General features: G+C 41.6%; 1 protein-coding gene across 1 annotated transcript; it reads right to left on the reverse strand.

Annotated features, from left to right (window-relative positions):
• Positions 1 to 1085: 1085 nt before the first annotated feature.
• Positions 1086 to 6005, reverse strand: FOXL3 (forkhead box L3). Its single transcript, XM_073362101.2, has 4 exons — positions 5456 to 6005; positions 5208 to 5336; positions 4104 to 4272; positions 1086 to 3731 (listed from the first exon to the last, which is right to left on the reverse strand). Exons 2-4 carry the CDS (start codon positions 5312 to 5314, stop codon positions 3249 to 3251), a joined length of 759 nt encoding a protein of 252 aa, XP_073218202.1. The 5' UTR covers positions 5315 to 5336; positions 5456 to 6005; the 3' UTR covers positions 1086 to 3248.
• Between the last annotated feature and the right edge of the window lie 18473 nt (positions 6006 to 24478).

The following is a 24478-nucleotide window of genomic DNA, read 5'->3' on the forward strand; positions in this document are numbered from 1 at the left end:
TCTGTTGCATGAGGCATCGGTCACTTGCAGCTTTAAACTCTTGTAAATAGTGAATTCTCTGTGACTTGAAGTCTTTAAATCATGATCTGAGAACTCAACCAGAGGTTATGGGTCTATTGCAGGAATGGGTGGGTGAGGTCCTGTGGCCTGCAATATGCAGGTGGTCAGACTAGATGATCATGACGGTCCCTTCTGGCCTTAAAGTCTAGGAGTCTATGTACATCATTGACAGGATGGTGTGGGAGAACCGAAGCAATAGCACTGGACTGTGTGTGCAGAAAATAACGGGGCATTTTTTTTCCCTGTGAAAAGGTAATTTACGTAAATGTATCCACAACTAGCATATGGCAATAGCTCACAACTTTGTTAATGGAAACCTGGTGATCCGTATCACTTGTGTAGGAGACATTTGCTCGGGGGTTAATACAATATTAATGTTAATATCAATGATCGATCAGAGAATTTGCAAGAAAGGCATAAAGTATTTAATTATAATTACATCGAGAATGGCTTTGTAATGGCTACGACATTTGAATAAGGTCACATCTAGCCCTCACCCCTGTTATGTTGTTCTATATTAAATGCCATTCACTTTAAGTGCTCGAAACCTTTCTGAAGTACTCAGAATATAATACTCTGGTTAAATTGAAATATGTCCATTCATTTTTAGAAATGTGATTGATATCCTTTGCAAAACAAATGTTAACACACATTTGTACACAAATTTCTTTGATTGTATGTTAGGGAAATAGAATAGTCTTTCTTAGCAGGCATTTTACTGGGTGCAAAGGAAAGGGCTATTTGCGAATATAAATTCAGCGTACTGTGAATGGCTTTAGCTCTCTGATGTAAATCTTTACATTTATATTTCCCTCCTCTGCATTTTCTAACACATTTATCCAAATGTTACTCCATACGTCCAGTCCTGCCTCCATTGAAAGCAATGGCAAATATCCCATTGTATTTAGTAAGAGCCAGGATTGGGCTCAGTATCAACCTTTGCTGCAATTTAGTTAACTTCTGTTCAAAATGTCACCAACAAAGAATACATAGTAAGAAGCATATTTGTACATTTAGCAGCAGAAAAATATATTTCAAATGTACTGTATAGATTTACTGTAACTATAAACTAAACAGCATTGTCGCCCTGTTTAAAACTAGTAAGAAAAACAGTTTTGCATATAAAGCGGTAATACATAAATGTATGTATAAACATAGAGGGGCAAACATACACATACACACAGACACAACTGAGTGCATATATAGATAGAGATACTAAGTACTGACATGCCCTGGCACACCTATATAACATGTTAAGGAGCAAATTCTGTTCTCTCTTACAGTGATGTGAATCCATGTCCATTGGCTTTATTCTGTTTTTTACATCAGTGTAAAGAAGAGATGACTCGGTCTTCAGATGACTACACAGAATATTCATTGATTCAATGAGACTGACAAGCTCCCATCTGAAGGCAGAGTTTGGCCAAAAAGAAGGATTCTTTGAAACTTTGGAAGGCATGCTGTGATGCAACTTCTACATGGTTCGCCACTTTCTTGTTTAAAAAAGTATTTAGCTAAGTTATAAAAATGCCTAAGGATTTCAAGTTTTATATTGTTGAAAACAAATAAGAATTTATTTCCAATTTGTAACAAATACTGCTGCTGGTAAGCTGTAGGTAGATGGCAATATTTTTAACACCAAGAAGACATACATCATGCATTTTTACAACATATAAGTGCAGTGATATTGCTCCCTTTCTCAATAACAATATATAAGAATATATGGTATAAATGTACAGTATATATTAGCAACAATGTAAAATAACTTAGTGAAATGTCAAAGCTTCTGGATAAAAATTCAAGTCATGCCTGAGCATACCTTTTGCACAATTTTGCTTATCATCTTATCATCTCAGCTACCTTTGTTTACCTTGAATTTATGTTACAAAGACAGAATTTTGTTCTTTATATAATTGCCTATTACACCAACTAGTATCCTGCGCTTTTTGTTTGTTTGTTTATTTGCAAGGTTAAGTCAAGCCATGCCACAAATAAGCGTTCTGTGGAATCCATCGTTAGGGAATGGAAAACAATTGTGCAAAATGAGCTTGAAAAAAAATTATTATTGTACATAATTGTAATTTTTTATTAAAAATATCCATCTATAGTGTATAGGGTAATCAAGCTACAATAATTTTAAATGGAGCTCATGATCCTAATGTCAATGTCTCTACATTATAAATCTCACCAGTTTTGCTGAAATTGTATCAAGTACCACTTTGGTGATTGCTTGCAGGAAGAATCAATAAAAATCCACTTAATAAAAGTGTACAGCTTGTCTCAAAGCAGGTAGGGGGACCTTACTTTTTCCCACATTTTGTCAGTGGATACAGTTTCTTGCAGGGCTGATCCTTCATTTATGCTTACTAAGTAAAATATATGCAAGGGGTTTCTTACATCTGAGGAAAAATTGTTTTAACCATAGATATTGTGAGTCTGTCAGTGTCTGTAATATCAGCCATCAGAGTTTACCAGAGTTCAGCAGCCCTGCAATAACTTTCATGGAATTAATTGGAATACTATTTCACTTCCACTGGCTATGCACTTATACCCTGATTTGCAACAAAAATTCCATAATCGTGCAATGAATAAGCATATTTGTCAAATAGCATGGTGGCTGACCTATGCTATATACTACCCAAATAGTCCAAGCCATAATACTAAATGTAGCTAAATAGGATGGGCTAAATTGTTTTCTTGACCCAATTTAAGAAAAAACCCACTAGATTCTCAGTTGATATAAATCAATGGAACCACACTGGATTTACAACAGCAGAAGATCTGGCCTATTTAGTGGAGTTAATCCTAATTTACACCAGTGTAAGTGAAGTCACATCTCCCTGGTCTTTTACAAAGTACAATGTGACAGAAGCAAACTGAAAGTAGATTGATTTAAGGAAGAAAGGAACATCCATACAAAGCAAGCTGGTGTCAGTGATATTTTAGAAAATAAAACTGCAGTTTCATAAGATATCAAGGTCATCAACTGTGCTGTTAGTTAGATATTAGATTCTAACCTCAGAAAACTAAGTTCTTGTGGTATAAATAGCATCTCAGCTGGCTGATCAAGTTACTCTTCACTCTTTCTGAGTACTACTGTGGAAAAAGATGGCCAACTGATGATACTCAGTGATACCAGGCTGTTGTATAGACTGTATCACAGAATTTGTTACCAGGTATGAATAATATCACATTGTCCAGAATGGGAGATTAATTTTTTGAGACTCCAGTAATTGGTATTTATTATCTTGCATATGATACTGAGATCTCAGAACAGGCAAAGGGTCTGGGGCTGAAAGAATGTAATCAATGCTAAATTTAATTTCAGAGTCAGATTTTCCTAGGGAGACGTTGTTTAGGCTCTGTCTGTTGGAGGTGTTGTTTGGAAAGAACCCAGGAGGCTCCAAGAGTTTGGGTCCAGATTCGGCTGGCTCGCATTTACTTTCATGACAGGAGATGCTGTATAAACCAGAATCCATGGAAGACGATTCAGGGGAGGAAGGATCTTTTCCTCCACTTGGTCTCTGCTCTTTGTGTTCCCTTTTCATGTTCCTTCTTCTCCGTCTCCGCCTGTAATTCCCATTTTCAAAAAGATCCAGCATTGATTCACATCCAGATGCAAAGCTCCAATAGTTTCCTTTCCCCTTCTCATTCCCTTCTGTTCTGGGAACCTGTATTCATTTAAAGGCAGTTCAGTGTTTGTATGTGTTACAAATGCTGCTGCTTAACATCTGTGTTCATTTACATTCAAGAAATGGTGTAAACATACATGACAAGCCATTTAAGCTTCTTCTCCTTCATTATACTACTGGTAGGCACAATCCAGCCTCTTCAATTTGCTTTATATTAACATAAATCAGAAAGGAACACGCACATTACCTTTTCAAATGACAGCTTGTGGGCTGCAGAGAGATTTACAATTATTTGGAGCTGAATTGTTTGGCTTCCCCTCTTTCCAACATTTCTTTGGGAGACTATTCCCCACATACAGATATTTTCAGTTGCGCACAGCATGTATGCAAATATACAGTTAATGATCTTACCTTTACAAAACAACTGTTAAGTGATAAGTTATGTCGGATGGAGTTCTGCCAGGCTCTTTGATTTGATCTGTAGTAAGGAAATTTCTTCATTATAAAATCATAGATGCCAGACAAGGTCACTTTGTTTGAAGGACTTTGCTGAATGGCCATTGCAATTAAGGCAATGTAGCTGAAAAAGGAAAACTCAGAGTTATGCCATTGCCTTGTATGTATATATTTTATAAGTAGGATCTACCTCTGTCTCCCACACTCACTCACACATAGATGTGTATATGATTCTTATAAAATTATAAAATTCCTCCTTGTCCTACATTTTGGTTGTGTCACTTCTTGACCTGAGATGGCTCTTACAGACATCAACCAGTCTGCTCAGAATCCTTTTGCTTTAGTCTAAGAGCAAGATCCCTATTTAAGACTCATTGATTCATACAGCATGATACACAGGCATTACTTACAGACAATTGAAACCCAGTCAGGCTGTTTGTCCTTTCACTCAGCAGGCAGTGCTTAGATTTAAAAAAACACCAAAATCTCAAACTGCTCAAGGAAAGTTTCCCTAAGCTATTACGCTCCAGTGAAATGTACCAGACTGTGGGACTCCATCACTCCACTGCCTCCTATAACTTCAGGGCTGGAGAGCTCATCACCTTGGCTAGTTAGAGGGACACCGGATGTTATCTTTCCCCAGACCTATTCATGAACCCACACAGTGCATCTTTCTTCCGTTGTGGGGACATCCACATTTATTTCCTTAATAAGCATCTGACAAATTGGATTAATTTCCCTCAGTATCCCTAAAAAGTGCAGAAGGGGACAGCTCAAATCTGATGATACAAAGGAGTCCAGGACATTAAAGGCAGAAGTTTCACTTTCCCCTAAGTGAAGGAGTGGGAATGGGAAGGGGAAGGGGGAGTCAGGGATGGAAGAAAAAAGACTTATTTCAAGGGGAAAAAGAACTTCCTCCCCCAGTTCTCTGTGCCTCGAGGAAACTACTTGGAAGGATACCTGTACTGGTTTTTAGAGAAAGCCAAGGGGGAATTCCCATTATCGGACAGTGCAGACAATCTCTCTGGAGAAAGGAAGACTTTGAAAACTTAACCTTACCTGTATGCTGGTCTGGTGAATTTTTTCTCTTCATCAGAACTACAGGTTGGATAGTCATCCCCATCATAATTAAAACAGTTATAGGGGTACTGTGTGTTATCAAACATCTTCCTGCTCTTGGTTCAGCTCCTGTGGAGTGAGAGAGATGGAGTGATGTTTCTCTTTCTCTGTGCCTGGGTTCCCTCCTCCCTTTTTCCCTCCCCTCTGTCTCATTCTCTCTCTCACCACGCGCACACACGCACACATACTTCCTCAGTGTTGGGGTGGAGATTGGTTTTGTAATTCTTCAGTCCCAGACAGCCAGTCTGTTAAGATATTCCTTTTGTCAGTGGTGTTGTTGCATCCAATCTGCTTACAGGAAAGACAGCTAATAACTGATTAAATTGGTGAGTTCTCCCATGAACCTTTGAACTTGGGTGTGTACGGCCAGTAGCTCTGCTCCGGCTCTCTGGGTGGTCTGTGCTGGAGAGGGGCCAGGCGTTTTGCCATCTTTACATACACAATGTGACAAAAGCAAACAACATGAAGTTAATACATCATGCTCCAAGGTTTGTTCTTGTAAATTAAACTTTGAGAACAAAGTTTCTCCACCCTCCCCTGTTTCTTCCTGCTCCCTTCTCCGCTCAGCAGGGTGGCTTTGTATTTATTTATTTTAAGAACTCGACATACAATAAACAGACATTCCAGCCAATAATACATGCTGGCCCTGATCTGTAATCTATAATACACTATAATAGACATAAATTATATTTCCAAGGCTAAAGGAAACTGTGTCCATTCAAAGAGAGCAGAATAGAGGAATCCGAGGGACTACTGTCAAGCAGGAAAGTAAAAGGAAAATAGCTGTAGGCAGAAGAGCTGCCTGTGTGGGCTTTGATCTGGAGGATGAATTAGACGAACAGCCCTGTGCGTTGGCATCCAATAGAGAAACAGTGTAATAGTATTTCAGTGCTTTGGCATGTTTTCCAACAAGTGACGTAAACCAAAGACATGACACAACATTTCAGGGGGACTAAAAAGGTGCATGCCACATGATAATTCCATTATTTGAAGAGGGCTATTTCCCCAGGATCAAGCTATCAAGAAGGAGATGCACATTGGAAGGGAGAAAGCAAATTGGTGTGCTGACAGTGGAAATATAAAAGCAGAACTGCTAGCATTACTTTATTTTCTACTGCATCTTTCATACAAACTACATCCCCAAAGCCCTTACTGAGTGAAAGAATAGGATTAGGGTGAAATCCACTCAAGTGACAAGGAGAGCCATAAAGTGAAGTTTAAGCGGTGTGTAGGATTTTGCCCAAGCCCTGGGCATTGGAATGAACTTCACCCTCACAGAATTAAACAATAAGGAGATACTCACTTCTCTTAAGAGTATCAAGATTTACAGACCAGAGAGGTAAATACTGAAAGAGGTAAAATCATGATCTTTCTCAGGTCTATATAACAATATGTAATAGCAGAGGCAAGGTGAAAATATGAAGCAGAAGCAACGGAGTACAGAGATGTTTTCAGAGGAGATCTGAGAATAAGCCAGAGCAGTTATGTAGAATCAGGAACACACCTACCCCAGATTACAATAACAATCAGCAAATGCATGAGATGCGGATTCCAAAAAGTCCCTTAATGCAAAGGCCCAGATCCTACTGCCATAGGATTCAGTGGGACTTTTGCTGTGGAGTTAAACTGGAGCAAAATCAGGCACAAATAGGGTAGCAGATGTATGGCTTGATTCTCATTTACATCGACTTCCAGAAGGGTGAAAAGGGGCATTAGTGTCACAGAGAATCAGGGCCATTAATGTCAGTGGGGTTTCTCATACAAGGGAGGCAAGAAGGATTTAAGGCACCAGTAAATCCCCAGTTCAACTTTTAGTAGCAATTCTTCTCTTCTAATGTAAGTTACCTCAGTGAAATTCCATTCAAACAGATGATTTTTGCCAATGTAAAAGGAACAGAGTCCAGCCATTGGGTTCCAATTTTGTATTTTCTGTTAGTAAGTGTTTAAAATTGAATAAGGTTTTAATTATAAAAATGGCCTGGATTAAAAAAAGAGTTAAAACAGAATCTATTTTAATCAAAAGGCTACTTCTCATATAGTTACTTAAAGTATTTAATAGGTAATGTTTGCTGGAAAGGAATTACGGAAAAGTAATAAAACTTGATTAGTCTGATAACATTAGGAGCCCTTTTTATTTACTACACTTTACCACTGCGCCAGTGGGGCTGATGGTCTCTCTGTATGTATGGCTAGGGGCGATTGCTGGGAGACTCTTTGAAGGCAATAGGTAACTTAGATAATAAAAGGGATTTTATCTAATATAGAAGTGCAAAGCATCAGGTTGTGTCTTTATGTTTGTTTTCTGTGTTACTTGTATGTTTGCTTTCTCTTACTATTTCATCTTTGAATATGTGGTTTTTCTATTAAATAACGTTTTCGTTTATTTTTACCCAAGCAGGTCTCTGGTGTGCAAACTGTGTAGAGTGTGTGTGCCAAAGAGAACTGCTAACTGGGGGGCTGGTTTCATGCCTTTGGGAGCGATGAGCCAAAGGGGAAAAATCTGAGTGTCTAGTAGTTAACAACTTAGGGAGGACAGATTTGGGGAGACTCGGGACTGGAAGGGCTGATGATATCACTCTGCAGGAAGTAACCAGGCTGGTGGAAGCCAGGGTGAGACTGTGCTCATGGGCAAGATACTGGTGTCAGGGATCTGATCCAAAGTTGCACAGCATAGAGGCCTCCAAGGTTACAGGGCAGGTGGTGACACAACCGCTTACCAGTCTGGATGATCCCCAAAATGTCACAGTGCCTGAATATGGACTTGGCAGCCTAACTCTAGGAAACCATTTTTGAAAATCGAGGTGAAGGATGACCCAGAATAATAAATGGCTCGGCTTTGGAAAGGGGCCTTTCCCCTCTAGGATGCTAATTTGAATTCAGTCCAGTCAGTAGTGACTGAAAGTCATTACCATTAATTGGTTGTTTGGGATGCCTTACGTTCAAAGAAGGCGTGGTTTCAGTCCATTTTGCAGGGGCCCATAATAAGGACCAGCATAGTTGGCATCTTTGATAATCTCAGGAGCAAGGACAAAGAGAAGAAAGAAGGAACGACCTTCTCACTTCCAGATGTGGTTAGAATTAAGGCATGTTGGCCAGGCCTGTGGAGAAATTTATATTGTTGCTGTCTTTTCTGTATCTGTTCCGTGGACAAGTATTATTCTTATTTATTATTTACTGAGAGCCAACAGTGGGCTATGACCTCAGTCTCTGGGGTGGCAAATTGCACCCAGTTTAAATTCACTCAACATAGAAGAACAAAGCAATTCATATTTGACTCCTAGAAGAGCAAAAAGAAGCATAAATTAAATCCAGTAAACTTCCTTTTGAAATCCAAATATGTCAAAATAGTTGAATATTTTTCAACAGTATTTTAAGGCCCTACATGCTAAATTCCACTCCTGGGTTAACATTTATGGCTCAATTAAAATCCGTGAAAATAATGTTTACGAAGAAATGTTGACAGACCCCTAAACATGCCATAGCAGAGTTAGCAGGTGCCATGATTATTGTAGCAAAACATGTTAACAATAGTTTTGTCTTAGCAGCTGTACAGTCATTATAGTTTTACTAGAGTAACTATAACTCATTCAAGGCGTTATCATGAAAACATATTTTAATAGGCTATATTTTTCATAAGTTGTATATTTCCAGAATGCAATGCTGTAAACCATTTGATTTGAGATAGTAAATGCGTGATAAAAATGTCATGTCAGGTTTGCTTATTTTTTTAAACTGACATTAAAAATTATTTGAAATTTGTTATAGTTATTGACACAGATTGAGGAAATTATGTCTGAAATGGAGACCCTTCATAAATTCAAAGAATGTTGCTTTTGATGATTGTTGCAACATATCAGAATAAAAACAAGCATCACTGTTTGAAGATTACAAAGGCAGTTCTCAGTCTATTCATTGGGAGAGATTGGGACTTTAGACACAGTCCTGAGAAAGGGGAGATGTGTAAATTGTACCACCCCAGAGTACCACCAGGAGGCATTGGGAATCAGAACCACAATTCTTATCCTGCTTCCTCCTTGCTCCTGGAGGTGGGACAGGTAGAAATTTATGGTGTAATCCAAAGCCTGTTGAAGCCAGTGGAAAGATTTCCAATGACTACAATACTTGGAGTCAGGTCTTCTCTGATGACCTAGGTCTATACCTAGGGTGACCAGATGTCTCAATATTATAGGGACAGTCCCGATATTTGGGGCTTTGTCTTATATAGGCACCTATTACCACCCACTCCCTGTCCTGATTTTTCACAGTTGCTATCTGGTCACCCTATATATACCAACAGTACCTTACTTCTCCCTCTTTGCCTGCTGTACAACTCTGCCCACTCAGTAGGAGGGGTGTAGCCAAGGATCTGCTAGTCTTTGTCCATTTCCCCATCACTAGCTTTGGGGAATGGACAGATATAAGGGGAGATTTCTCTCCTCTGTGTGAGCATATAGCCAGAGTCACATTCTAGCCCACTGTAAATATCTTAAGAAAATAATGCCAATGATATTTTGAAAAGGACAGAGGTAGAACAGTCTCATGTTGTGGACACCTCCTCTTTCTCTGTTTTTCTGTATTGCCTCCACCCTTTTTAAGATCTGAATACTACTCTACAGCATCTCTCGTTTTCTGACATTTATGGGCAGATCCACCTCTGGGAGTTAACAGAAGTAAATGGAACTACACCCATTTACATTATCTGAGGGATCTGGCCTCTGGCATGCAGCTTCTTGGGCTGATCATGGTGTAGGACTGCAGGAGTGTTTTACCACATCTCCTTTTTATCTGGTTCCATGTTTTCTCTCAGCAGCTAACTTTTAGTTCTGCTCTTTGTTTTGTGCTTTTGTGTGGAACCTCATTGAGCTGAAATTTGCATCCTCGGGTTCCTTGTTGATATTTTGTGGAGGTGGCTCCAGTTTCCTAATTAAACATACCTTGCTCTCTTCACCACTTTGTACATAGTCTTCTGATCTAGAGCAAGGCCTGACAGCATCACTATGACCTGCACCCCAGTTGTTTCATGTATCACAAGAGATCAGAGGGTTGGTGGAGGATAGGGCTTCTACAGGACAAATGTGTCTGTGCAGGATAATTTCCCCCCTGAGCAGGGCATTACCATCTCTGCAAAATCAAGACGTTTTGCAGGGCCAATAGTTTTCTCAAGTAACTATCCTATAGGCTTCATTAGGTTTGTGGACAGTCCTATCCATCCAACTGTCATCAGCCACTGGTGAGGATTCCAGTCCAGAGATGTAACCGAGGGTTGGGGTGAATTCTCTATCACTGGCAATTTGTAAATCAAGACTGAATGTTTTCCTAAAAAATCTGCTCTAGTTGAAACAGGAATTATTTAAGGGAACTCTCTGACCTATGTTATGTAGGAGGTCAGAATAGGTGATCACCACACTGGACTTCTGGCCTTTGAATCTATGTATGTGATCTATTTCTCAATTTCTTTCAAGGACAAGATTTTGTATAGGCTGGACAACCTGAGAACCCCAATGCAGAAGGGAATCTTTATTATCAGAGCTTGATGTCTCAAATTCTTTAGTTTTCTGGGGACCAATGGGAGGAAGATTCAGAATGCACCAGTGTGTTATTTGGATGTAGCCCGGTTACTAGTGATATGGGACCAAACCACTTTGCCTCTGTGGGTTTATGGGATGAAAATATAGTGGATCTGGGTAGGGCTGCACAAAAAGCATGCATGCTGCCTCAGTGGCATTGTTCCTCCCCCAGCTCCAACCCTGTGAAAATCCCTTGAAGCTTTGGATGCATGGGTGGGGGCGGGGTGGATGTGTAGGTAGAAGATTAGAAGACGTATTTGGATATAGGCCTTTCCTAATGCAGTATTTGTTTTCTAAACTAAACACAGCTAATGACTTGGACCAAGAAACTAATTCCAGATGCTGACTGCCTCAGTCTGCATTAAAATTGGCATCACACAATTGAGCACCGATTACTTATTAAGTTATTTTGCTGAGAGGATTCATCCAAAGAAAGAACTAACAGTTTGGATAACACTCGTGCACCATTTTTCATGCATTGTTAATTGCAGAAACTGGCACAAATTGTGCAGTGCTTTCTCTTTAAGCCCTAGTAACTCTTGTTGAATAGAAGAGTGGGATTTGACCCAGTGCTGTGCTTTACACACCAGCATAAATGTGGAGTAACACCACTGAAGTCACGGGGGCTGATTTCCCATTGCTCTAAAGACCATTTACAACACTCTTGTGGCATAAAGGGGGTACAGAGGGAATACCTGCTGTTTAATGGGGCTCCCCCACTGTCATAGAACTAACTGACAGAGCAACCCTACCAGCTCCATTCCCACACCCCAGCATTTAGGACCAGTTGCAGGTGGGAAGAGGGTGTGGCCAGAGTGTGCTGTGCTCCTGCTATTGGCTGCTTCCCATGGTCCTAAAGCAGATCTAAGTGAACTGGCCCCCAAACACAGTGAGCATGAAGATGACTTAACACTGTCCCCCTGTCTCCAATCTGCTCCTGCACCTAGCACAGGGACAGACTAATAATCAGGGCCATTTAATGTGCCCTGGAGCTTCATTTTTGTAAGTGGGAGCATCACAGACGATCAGGTCTACATCCTTCCTCTGCTTCATCAGCCGCAAGGCAAACAGGCACAGCGTGGCTGATGGCTCTTGGGCTCTCTACCCAGACTCAGCCTGCCTCTTTTCCTTGCAGCTACACATCTGCATTCCAGCCCTCGGCCTGCCTTTCTCTCACGTAAGCTAAATTCCCTGGCCTGCTGGGTGTTGTCTCTTTTGCACTGCAGGGGATGGGCTGGCAGCCAACGGAGGACTGATTGAAGACCTGCTGCTCTCTGCCTTGCATCTGCCCAAACTGTAACTAACACTCCCATTACTAAGGCATCATGCATTCGCCCCATGGAATCCTTAAAATAGGCTTGTGTGTCTAACCCTGAGGTCAAGTCCGCCAGCCAGACCATTTGCTGATATGCACCAACTGGGGTATGCATGTTCAGAACACACCCAGCCAGCTCCTTTGAAAGGGCTAGTTGCATCTCTAACCCAGCAGTATTTTGTTACAGGGCTCCCTCGATGCTGATTCACAGATGAGATGGATGTGTTGCAGCCACAGCTAGGTCACTGTAGCTTAAGCTAGCTTAGTTCGTGCTTTTTTGCATCGCAAGTCCCTGGTTCAATCCCCAAGGGGTCAGTCAAGATTGCAATTTTCACATACCCTTCTTCTGCTTGCACCCTAACTGCACACTCATACAAAGAGATCTACCTGAGGGAAATTTGGCTGCTAGTGAGCCAAAAATACATAAGATAAGAAGAGGAGAGAAATGTAGTGAGCACATGAGACTAGCCAAAGAGGAAAGGGGAACGTTTTGGTTTCCTTTCTTCAGTGTTGAATGGGCCAGTCCCTAAGCTGGTGTATCAATGACTTCAGTGAGTTACTCTGGGCCTGATTCACCACCCTTGGAATAGAACAAAAATACCAGTAGTTCACCTAGCCTAGCAGGCATAAAAAGTTCCTCTTGTGGTCCACAGCATTTCCTGCAGCCTTCCCTCTAGTGACTGCCACACAGACCCTTCCTGGGCTGTTTCCCAGCCCACAGTCTGGCTAGTACGGAGGATTGTCTCCATGTTGATCCCCCTTGACTGTGCTACAGACCTGCCTTTGAGCCTACAGTCCTGTCACCTGGCCTCCCTTGTACCCACCCTTTCCCATTTCCCTGCAGAGCAGGCTGCAGCTTGATCATGTCATGCTCCCGGGGGTACTACAAGGTCCAGAATGCCTGCCCATAAAAGGGCTAAACAGTAGAACAGGCCACAGCAACCCTTCAAATGGACAGACTGTTACATCAAAATGGACAGACTGTTACACCAATACAGCTATCAGAGGGCAGTATATTTTAGCCATTACCAACTAGGGTGGTTTGAGAAGAGGTGATCCCCTATCCTATAGCCCATCTCCATTGCCCTGTAAATCTGATTTGCTGTATTTGTCTTGAAAAAGTTAGCTTGTTGAGGTTTTTCTTCATTTTGGACGGTTTTCCTTTGTTGGTAATTGTATCATAGAACTCAGTTTGCTTCCAGAATAAACACTTGGGGGCTGGTGTGTCAGGAACACCTTGTTAAATTTTCCAATGCCAGACACTTCAGCCTTTCTTCTGTGCCACTGAATTAGAATAATCACTTACAGATATTCATTTATCATCATTCAGATATCTGATCATCTATCAAACGAAAGTGACTCGCAGCAGAGAACTCTCTGTTAACTTTGCATTTTGATCATGGTGCTGATGGTTCCTTGAGAAAGTTTATGCTCCCTGCTTGCATAGCCTTTCTTTTCGTCTTGTGAGATGATTAGTGATGTACACGCAGGTTTCTGAAGAAAAACACAATTTAGTCTCTGCTTCCTGCAGTGTGTTCCCATCATTAATTTTACTGTCATTCAGGAATATGGGTGAGGACGTGTGTTCCATTTAGTGACTGGGAGAAGATTTTAAAAGCCACAGAGGGCAGTTGGACATTCATTGCAAATCAACGGAAGTTGGCTGCCTAATTCCCATTTGTGCTTTTGAAACCCTTGCCCCTAAGGCTTTATTGGGAGATCCAATAGTTGGTGGGAATATGATTTGCAAATTTCCTCTTGATTAAGCGCAGGTCTGTTAGTATTAATGTATCTGATGTACTCCATGGTTTGCAAGTCTTTAGCAAGGCTGTGAGCTATGACTTATGTTTCTGTTATTGCAGTAGTGCTTTAGGTGAGCTGGTTGAAAAATGGTCTGGGGAACTTGTAAACATTTTATTTAATTTCCACCCACTTTTTAATCAAAAATTTCATCTAGATTTCAGAATGTGAAATTTTGTTTACCAGATGAACTTTATAATTCTGACACTTAGCTTTAGTTGAATGTTTTTTAAATACCTGCTAGAAGCCAGATAGTTGGGATGAGGCAGGTACTTCGTTCCACTTACCCATGGCATGACCTGTTCAGGCTCTTCTTGGTAGTTCACAACATATTTGATAATTTCAGGGTGGAAGGTCTCCTTCTCATCCTTACTGTCAAATTCTGTTGTATTTTCTGTCTAACCTGATTTATAATGGCTCTATATTGGTCAGATTAGGGGATTTTGGGTGAGCTGGTTGCTTCGATAATATTTGTTAGACTCTCTTGGGGTTACTGAATTGTTTGTGAGCTGATCCTGGTTTTCTTCTAACGTCTTCGTTATTCACAAGTGTTCACCTAACTGTTGAGAGCAGTAGTTTTTAAGGTTGTTCATGAACTGTTTGTTAAATGTTTATCATTATTTGGTCACCTAACTCACATGATTTTATTTCTGATTCGTTGAGTGAATCATTTTCAATAGGAATTACAAATGACTAATAGCAGATATTGAATACGGAATGATGCATTTCTGGCATGAATTTCTGGACGAATAATAATTTGGGAAACTTTACAGAGTCATGGACTCAGTGTTTGCTTGTCTGCTCAAAACTTAACAAATAACATGATCCTCTGAATCACAATGAAACAAAGTTAACACTTTTACTACAAAAGATATTCATGAACCAGATTAGGTAAGATTTAACTCCAATATTAGTGAATAGAGGCCGCCAAGATGTACAATGATCTGTCCTTTTAAATTTATTACACAGCTGTAACCTGAAAACTTCAGCATTGCTGGTGGAAGCAGTCAAAGTACTGCATAGCTGTTACAGTGTGAAGCTGTATGGTGTTTGTGCCCCATTTACTTCCCACACAATAGTAAACAAGGCATGACCACTAGGCCACTGAGATGGCCCAACAATGTACAATCAAAAGACTTCTTAGACAGGATGACAGGCAGCAGATAAATGCTTGAGGGTGTGACGCATATGTGGGCGGCTGAGAGACGCAATGATAGGACCCAGGAAATAACAGCAATGTATCTCTATATAATTGTGAAATCTGGCAGTAATAAAAATTTCAAATAATCTTTGCCAGAGTTTGGTTTTCAGAGCGATAGAGCAGAGGTTCTCTACTTGGGGGTCATGACCCAGAGAGGGGTCATGAACTGGTTTTAGGGGATTGTAACCACTCTCCCGTTCTTTATGGCTAGATGGATGGGGGTCCCGAAATTTTTTTCTTGCATAATTTGGAGTCACAGTATGGATAAGGTTGGAACTACTGCTACAGAGTAATTTTAATCATTCCAGGCCTAGTCCTGAGAATTGTATTTGTCTTCAAAGGCACACACCATGACACCATGCACTGGCCATTGATATTAAATTGAGTATAGACCTGAATATTTCCCTCTATCTTTATAGCTTATAGAAATCAAAGGGCTTGGACCAAATACATACTGTGCTCATTGTAAGATCAGGAACAGGAAGCCCTCCTCTGCCAGCACTGCTCCTTCCTATGCAACATCTAGATTACGAGACAATCCGAACATTCGTTCGCTGGCTCTGCTGGTTTTTGCAGCACTGCAAGCAAATCAGTTTATCCCTGCACAAGTCAGAATTATTCACATCCCAATTAGCTGTAGTGAAAGCAAGGAAATAGCCAGTTAAGCAGGAAATGAACCCTATCTCCTCCTGAAATTCCACATAATTCAAAAGGGTTCTGGTTATATATTGTCTTGTCTACCTGAGCTTTCTGGCATAAATGAGTTGTTGGATTAAATTCATACACCTCTGTTTTAGGGGATCAGATATGCCCAACTGCATCCAAATTCTGCTTAGCACTTGAGGCCAAATTCTGCCCTCAGACACATGGGCCTAATCCTGAGCCCACTTAAATCAGAAGAGTCCCACCACTGTAAAACGGGTGTAAGTGAGGTGAGAATCAGTCTACACGTACAGCTCTCATTATTGTCAGTGGTTAGAACTTGGCCTTATTTATGTAGCATACTTGCAAAATGCAGAAATAAGCCTCTCACTGATTCTGGATTCCAGGTTGCTGAAGGCAGGTTACATTTCAGAGGCAGCATGTAATAGAAACAGTCTCAAGAATCACCCAAATGTGAGAGGTAAAATGGGTAGTTATGATATTTAAATCTTGACATTATGACAGATTTATGCTGTTCGGGAAGCAGGATTCGTTAGTAACATGGCTTAATTCAGGCAGAGACTCCTGTCACTATGCATACTGTGCAGTCACTGGTTAGCATGTAATGCTCTGCTGTTCAGGAAAAACGCCAGAGTATGGCATGCCATAGAGCCTGCTTGTGTACCTTGCTGAGCTGTTTTGCAACAGTTAGGCCTGGACAGAGAACATTTTCGGTCACCTTCTGTAATTCCGGCCACTGAAACTCGGTCCAAATCAGATACGAGGAGCTGAACATCCTAGAACGACTGGGTTGCTTGACATTGGACTATGGATCTGAATTTTGACATGGCCTTTGTCTTGAGTGAGACTAAACGAAGACCTTGGAGCCAAATAACCCCAGATTTGGGGTGTTCAGAACCCAGACCTGGATCCAGTTTGTGTGGCTTACACCCTTCCCTATCTCCTGTGAGTCTATCAGGGCAGACATTCCTTCTAAATGAGTCTCTGGTCTCACAACTTGCTCTTCACTTGCTACAGGATGGAATAGCATCAAGTGACGAGCCCGAGATTTATACAGAATGACTCTTTCCCCTACAGTAAGGCTCTAGGAGGGGAGATGTTCTTGATTAAATCTACATGTGTTTGGATATTTTTGGCTGTTGGAATCCAGATCTGAAGTTTGCAGCTTGGCTCCATCCCTAATTTATTTATTGTTGTAATGGATGATTTGGGAACACTGATTAGACAGGCCAAGGCTTCAGCATTATTTGAAGGCAGAGAAGAGGTCCTGTCTACAATGCAAAACAGAAGCATGTTTTAACCATCTCAGGGTACGACCAGTGGTAACCACAGCCCCCACCCCCCCTCCCAGTTATATTTGTGAGGTAGGAAGGATAGTCCACTGTTTAGGATGCTAATTTGGGAGCCATGTGCTCAGTTCCCTTTTCTGACAGAGTATTTGGTGTGACCTTGGGAAAGTCATTTAGCCTTTCTGAGCCTCAGGTCTCCATCTGTAAAATGGGGATAATAGCATGTCATAAGCCTCTTGTAATGATAAATATATTAAAGATTGTGAGGTGCACAGATATGCCAATAATGGGAGCCATATAAATACCTTAGATAGGTATGTAGATAGTCCCTTAGTTGAATTTGTATTGGCCTTTGGGGGTGATGCTTAGTTGAAATAAAATAACTGTGTTATCATTATTATAATAATAAATCTGATTAGATTTAAAGCCTCTCCAAATTTCCCCGGGACAGTGCATTCTGCTCCCAACACTGTCCTGCACCTTGCTAGCACAATCAGGCCTCATAATCACCTCAGCATTTACCTCGTAAAAGGAGAATATTATTCGGTGACAAGGTAATCTGCTAATTAGAATGTACACTTCTTACAGAGCGGCATGATTCTATTTCCATAGTTCCACCTGAAAAGATGAATCGTCTGGCTCACATTTTAAAAATAGACTGCCTGCTATATGCATGTTTCCAGTCATTAACGCTAGGTGTCTAACTGCTCACAGGGGCATGCTTCAACTGTGTGCCCAAGTTATGTGCATGCATTTTGCATGTGCAATTAAACACAGTTTGCACATGCAATGAGCCACAATGTGACAACTTTTGGAAGATGGTTCTGCTTTCCTTTGGGCTGTCAATGACATTGGTTTTTTTCCTAGTTGTAGAGCTTTCCAGTGCAATGGTATAGGGCATAATTTGATGTAAAATGAAAATGAAAAGTAATGAAAAATGAAATGGTGCTAGTTTAGAGTGCAAAAAAGGGGCTTGGCTGACAGATCCTGTAGCTGCAGTGGTAGGTAAAACCTCTCAGTCTGCAGTCAGAAAGCAATTCGCAAATCATTCAGCAGCCAGCATGTGAAATTTACAATTGATTATCCAGGTTATATTTATTTAATGTGATGGGAAGGAGCAGAGCTGCCTAAACACGCCAAATAGCTGAAAGAAACAAAATACTCAATCCAGTTTGATGAGACTAATGCAATCGTGGCTAATGCAATAATCAGCGGCCTTGTAATTACATGAGGTCATTGACAGCGATGTCATTTTTCAAGCATCAGTGTTGGATAGAATTCAGGACTTTGTCACTGTGAAAATGCACTGCAGCCTTCCCGACCATGAAGAACGCTGGTGTGCCCTTGGGCATGATGCAGAGGCGGGCCCGCCACCCAACGAGAGCAGGGCCTGTGCCTCCTGGAGTTCCGTGGAGCGCAAAACCTGCAAAACCCTATGCAAGTGTACAGTGTTTGCCTCTGCCTCAGTGCTGGATTGGAAAGAAAAGCCCCAAAGCCCCACTCCTTCCTCACCCAGTTTGCCGATAGTAGCCCAGCCCTTGTCACTAGCTGTCACAGTTAGTGTTCAGAGGAGTAAAATGGCTCGAACGGACTGAGGAAGGAATTGCATTTTTGTATGTGCTCTTTCCCCATTGCCCGTTGAAGCACACTCTTGCTGTTAATTGCCCTGTGCTAAAACCTCTCCCAACCCCTTGCAGGCACTGAAGGCCTTAAATGGTGTGTGGTTTGTTCAGCTACAGAGAGACAGACCAGCGAGACTGCACACCCTGGAAGGTAAGTTTGGGAGCCGTCTTGTGGCTCATTTCATGGTCTTTATTAGCAGCTGCATTGGTGCTCCATGGCCTGTTAAGGAAATGTGTCTTTGCATAAAGTCCATTTAATGTAGGCTCTGTGTGGTGGCCCAAGATTTGGCCCTGTGCACAAAAGCCAAATTGCTTCTTTTTTATTAGGCGAACTCCCATTTGGGGTAGCAAAGTGATGCCTCCTCCATGCAAACTACAGTTCCTCCTGCTGAGAACTTGGGTTAATACAGATGAAAAATGTGTGCGATCACATAACAAAACAAAAACCCCTTCTTTGGAGCTCTACAACAGCTGCAGGCGAAGCTTGTTAGAGCTTGCTCACTTTCCGAAATTTTGTTCCTCCAACATGCCAGAGGAAGACGATGTTCTGACTTCAGGCTGGAATAATTGCACTCAAATAAATCAGAAAAAGAGTTTCTGGCTTTCTCTTTCCTGGATGTGGCTCTGGCGTCTAGTTTCAAACCGTTCCTCGATTGTCACTGATTTTACATGGGAGTTTTGCTTTGACTGGGAACAGGCTGTTGCTCTTAGTCATTACGATGTGCTCTGACATGAGCAGAGTCCCTTCAGTAATCAGACAAAACTTTGATAAATAATTGGAGGGTTAAGGAATAGATACCTATAGATAGATATTAACACCTAATAATTGTGTCCCTGTCATTCTTATCACCATTTTTCCTGTATATTTTATCCTTTTGCTCCACTCTGTGTTTTTTGCACTTCGTCAACTCTTTGCGATAGGGCCCATCTCTTCCTAGAACATGTTGTACTCTACCAAAACAGCCAGAAGGTAAAGGATTGTTCCTCATTGCTCTCTCGAGTTCCCCAGTGCTCAGCTCAGCTGCTTGGTCCTTGGTCTGGGAACTGGATTTGCCCATTTGGGTTCTAAATATTGTTGAGCTGTCCCAGCACTTGCCGTATTTCCCGATTCACAAGTGACCTCAGCTTTATCCACGATTTCATAGTTCACCACTTATCCCTCAGCTGAAGAGCACATTTATTAATAAAGTAGCCTATGCTAATAGCCTAGTAATAAACTGATTAATAGTTTGATACATCCATTGTCACACAGCAAACTGGGAAATGCTTCCCTGCTGACTTAAAGTTTGCTGTTGAGCTTCCTGCGAATATGAAATAAGTGAGCCCAAGAATCTGCATGCAAGTGCCGGCTCCATTTCTGTCTGCTCAAACGCAATAATTAAGCTGAAAAAGTCTTGTGCTGGGTTATGTAATTAAGAGATCGGCAAGGAAAGGGTTAAAACTCACCCTGCCCCAATTGCTGGGCCTAAGTAAAGGGGCTTCCAAGTACTGGGGTTCAACCTGCTTTGGGAAATGCATCAATTTTCCCCACTGGATTTTTTGAGAGGGATGGCTTGCAGGAAGTAGGGCTGTGAAGGTCAAGGAGGATGGATCTTTCTAGAAAGATAACGGGGGTGCTGTGCTGGATGGGATGGTGGGAGATTCTGGTTGCTGGAGTGGGTGGCGTTCAGCTGAAATGAACCTCACTTTTGATCTTTGCTTTGGACTTGATTGTGGAGATAGAGGTGGTTAGGGACTATTTAGAAAAGCTGGACGTGCACAAGTCCATGGGGCCGGACGAGTTGCATCCGAGAGTGCTGAAGGAATTGGCGGCTGTGATTGCAGAGCCATTGGCCATTATCTTTGAAAACTCGTGGCGAACCGGGGAAGTCCCGGATGACTGGAAAAAGGCTAATGTAGTGCCAATCTTTAAAAAAAGGGAAGAAGGAGGATCCTGGGAACTACAGGCCAGTCAGCCTCACCTCAGTCCCTGGAAAAATCATGGAGCAGGTCCTCAAAGAATCAATCCTGAAGCACTTGCATGAGAGGAAAGTGATCAGGAACAGCCAGCATGGATTCACCAAGGGAAGGTCATGCCTGACTAATCTAATCGCCTTTTACGATGAGATTACTGGTTCTGTGGATGAAGGGAAAGCAGTGGATGTATTGTTTCTTGACTTTAGCGAAGCTTTTGACACGGTCTCCCACAGTATTCTTGTCAGCAAGTTAAGGAAGTATGGGCTGGATGAATGCACTACAAGGTGGGTAGAAAGCTGGCTAGATTGTCGGGCTCAACGGGTAGTGATCAATGGCTCCATGTCTAGTTGGCAGCCGGTATCAAGTGGAGTGCCCCAAGGGTCGGTCCTGGGGCCGGTTTTGTTCAATATCTTCATAAATGATCTGGAGGATGGTGTGGATTGCACTCTCAGCAAATTTGCGGATGATACTAAACTGGGAGGAGTGGTAGATACGCTGGAGGGGAGGGATAGGATACAGAAGGACCTAGACAAATTGGAGGATTGGGCCAAAAGAAATCTGATGAGGTTCAATAAGGATAAGTGCAGGGTCCTGCACTTAGGACGGAAGAACCCAATGCACAGCTACAGACTAGGGACCGAATGGCTAGGCAGCAGTTCTGCGGAAAAGGACCTAGGGGTGACAGTGGACGAGAAGCTGGATATGAGTCAGCAGTGTGCCCTTGTTGCCAAGAAGGCCAATGGCATTTTGGGATGTATAAGTAGGGGCATAGCGAGCAGATCGAGGGACGTGATCGTTCCCCTCTATTCGACATTGGTGAGGCCTCATCTGGAGTACTGTGTCCAGTTTTGGGCCCCACACTACAAGAAGGATGTGGATAAATTGGAGAGAGTCCAGCGAAGGGCAACAAAAATGATTAGGGGTCTGGAACACATGACTTATGAGGAGAGACTGAGGGAGCTGGGATTGTTTAGCCTGCAGAAGAGAAGAATGAGGGGGGATTTGATAGCTGCTTTCAACTACCTGAAAGGGGGTTCCAAAGAGGATGGCTCTAGACTGTTCTCAATGGTAGCAGATGACAGAACGAGGAGTAATGGTCTCAAGTTGCAGTGGGGGAGGTTTAGATTGGATATTAGGAAAAACTTTTTCACTAAGAGGGTGGTGAAACACTTGAATGCGTTACCTAGGGAGGTGGTAGAATCTCCTTCCTTAGAGGTTTTTAAGGCCAGGCTTGACAAAGCCCTGGCTGGGATGATTTAACTGGGAATTGGTCCTGCTTCGAGCAGGGGGTTGGACTAGATAACCTTCTGGGGTCCCTTCAACCCTGATATTCTATGATTCTACGATTCTATGAAACAAGCCGCTTGTTGCCCTTGATTTTGCAAGACATCCTTTGCAGTAAAAACCACCAGGAAAATGTGTAAGCTTCAAGGTAAAAGTGCAGAACCCTTTCCTGCTTCAATCAGCCTGTAACTGGCCTACAAAACTAAGACTTATCTGAGGTATAATTTGCATGAACAACAATGCTGCTTGGTCCTTCTAGTGGAAATGTGTTGCTGTGTTGCAGCATTTCTTGCTATTAAAGGAAGCAATTTCACCGAGTGGATGGGCACTGGATTAGAACTCAGGAGACCTGGGTTTAATTCCTAGCTCCTCCCCTGGCCTGCTGAGTGACCTTGGGCAAGTTGCTTTCCCTCTCTGTGCCTCAGTTTCCCCCATATTATTGTAAAATAGGAATAACGATACTGACTGCTTTGTAAAGCACTTTGAGCTATGAAAAGATAAGAGATAAGCGGTACTATTAATTATAATTAAACCATCTCATCCAGAACAGACACAATCTTCAAGCAGCAATATGAGCCACTGGCAGGAACAGATTTTTTTTAAAGAAGGCTAGACTGCTACAGCTCGATATGTAGAACAGCTACCAGGCTGTTTTTCTAGAGTAAAATGGCCTCTTAGTCAATGTAGAATCAGTGACCATACGCTAGATGTGGATCTACACAGTATGGTGCAAACTCAGAAGAGATTGATTTTGCAACCAGTGTTTAAGGAAAAATTAAAAACTATGAGTCCATTTTTAAATATGCAGGAGTGTGAGAAATATATTTCCTCAGACAAAAGTGTTTAACAATGATCCAATGGCTAGAAGATGAAGCTAGACAAATTCAGGCTGGAAATAAGGTTGAGATTTTTAACAGCGAGGGTGATTGACCTTTGGAACAATTTACCAAGCTTTGGGGCAGATTTGCCATCACTGGACATTTTAAAATCACAATTGGATTTTTTTTTCTAAAATATCTGCTCTAGTTCAAACAGGAATAATTTCAGGGAAGTTCTCTGGCCTCTGTTATACAGGAGGTCAGATGAGATGATCACAACGGTCTCCTCTGGCCTTGGAATCTATGAAACGTATGAAAAATGACCAAACACTTCATGTAAAAATGACAAGGAAAAACTGCAAGACAGGAGGAGAAAGGAAAGCGATGGCAAGAACAACAGCGTCCTATACAGAAACTTGTCATTTAATCAGAAGCGGACAACAACGACAAATGGACATCAACCAATATTGTGAAGTCTTAACCTTGTGTGAGCCCTGAATGTAGTGTATGGAGTTTATGCCTTTGTACAGTTTGGAAACTCTTCCATAGCTGTCATGCCAGTAAAGTCTTCTGAACGTGCACATTGCTTTGAAGCTGATGAATGCTCTGCAGTATTAGTGCTCTCAACAGAACAGGAAGACAGTGACATTTTATAAATAGCGTATTTTCTGTGTTTCCATTCTTTCAAATCAGGTGCAGTAGAATCCAAATGATTCTCACCCTTTTTTAAACTGTGATTTATATTGATAGTGATACCAGTTCGGCACTCAGATTGTATGGAGGTAGGAGCCCTAAGCAACCCAGATTTGAGATAAAGTCATGCTATTCCTTTATTCTTCTCTAGATGGCACACTCTGACTAAGAATTCAATGGAGGCCTATGTATTACAAAGCATTAATCGGGGTGTGTGTAGCGAGGGAGGTTTTTATTTGCAGGGGCAGAAGGGCATATTGTTTGGAGCTGAGGACCAGAAAAGCCATTATTTTGAAAACTTCCTAGTTAGAATGAGAGCCCGGTTCTGTATCTTTTGAGTGAACATTTCTTAAGACACAATGCCCTAAACTGCATTGAACCTTGAACTATTTTGCATGCCCAAGATTCTCCCTTTGCAAATTTTTTTTCCTCCCAGAGTTTGAATGCTCAGAATTTTTCCGACAGTTTTAGAACCCTTCCATGGGGGAAGTTGGAAAATATCACAAATGTGAGGGAATTTTTTTGAACAAAGCTGGGTCCAGTTTCCAGGTGAAAATAGCTTTTGAATCAAATCATGCACAGATTTATATTTTCACCAGTTTTTGATGCAACCCTCTCGCCCATTTTATACAGCCTTAAAACAACATTTATCAGGCTGCAAAATCATAAAATGAAAAATGGTGAAATAGTCCATGGGAAGTCCTGTGAAACAAAACTTATTCTTTGCAAAATTCTAATCAGGATTTACATTCTGGTGTCAAAAGTAGGTTCTGCCCTTTGCAGAGCTCCTTAAAGCACATCAGCCAGAGATTACTAGGTTCCTTCCTAGATCCCATTGGTCAGTCGTATCAGGAATCATCCAGAGGTTGTTTCTAATTCACCTCTGGACGAGTAAATGCTGCTGTTCCAAACACAACTGTCTGGCAATGAAGGTGAAACTGATGATGACTTGGAAAAATTGAGGCTGATGGTATTATTGAAAAGAAAAACACGACAGACATCT

The sequence above is a fragment of the Lepidochelys kempii genome, chromosome 10 (genome assembly GCF_965140285.1).
Source record: "Lepidochelys kempii isolate rLepKem1 chromosome 10, rLepKem1.hap1, whole genome shotgun sequence".
In the NCBI taxonomy this organism is placed as follows: Eukaryota; Metazoa; Chordata; order Testudines; family Cheloniidae; genus Lepidochelys; species Lepidochelys kempii.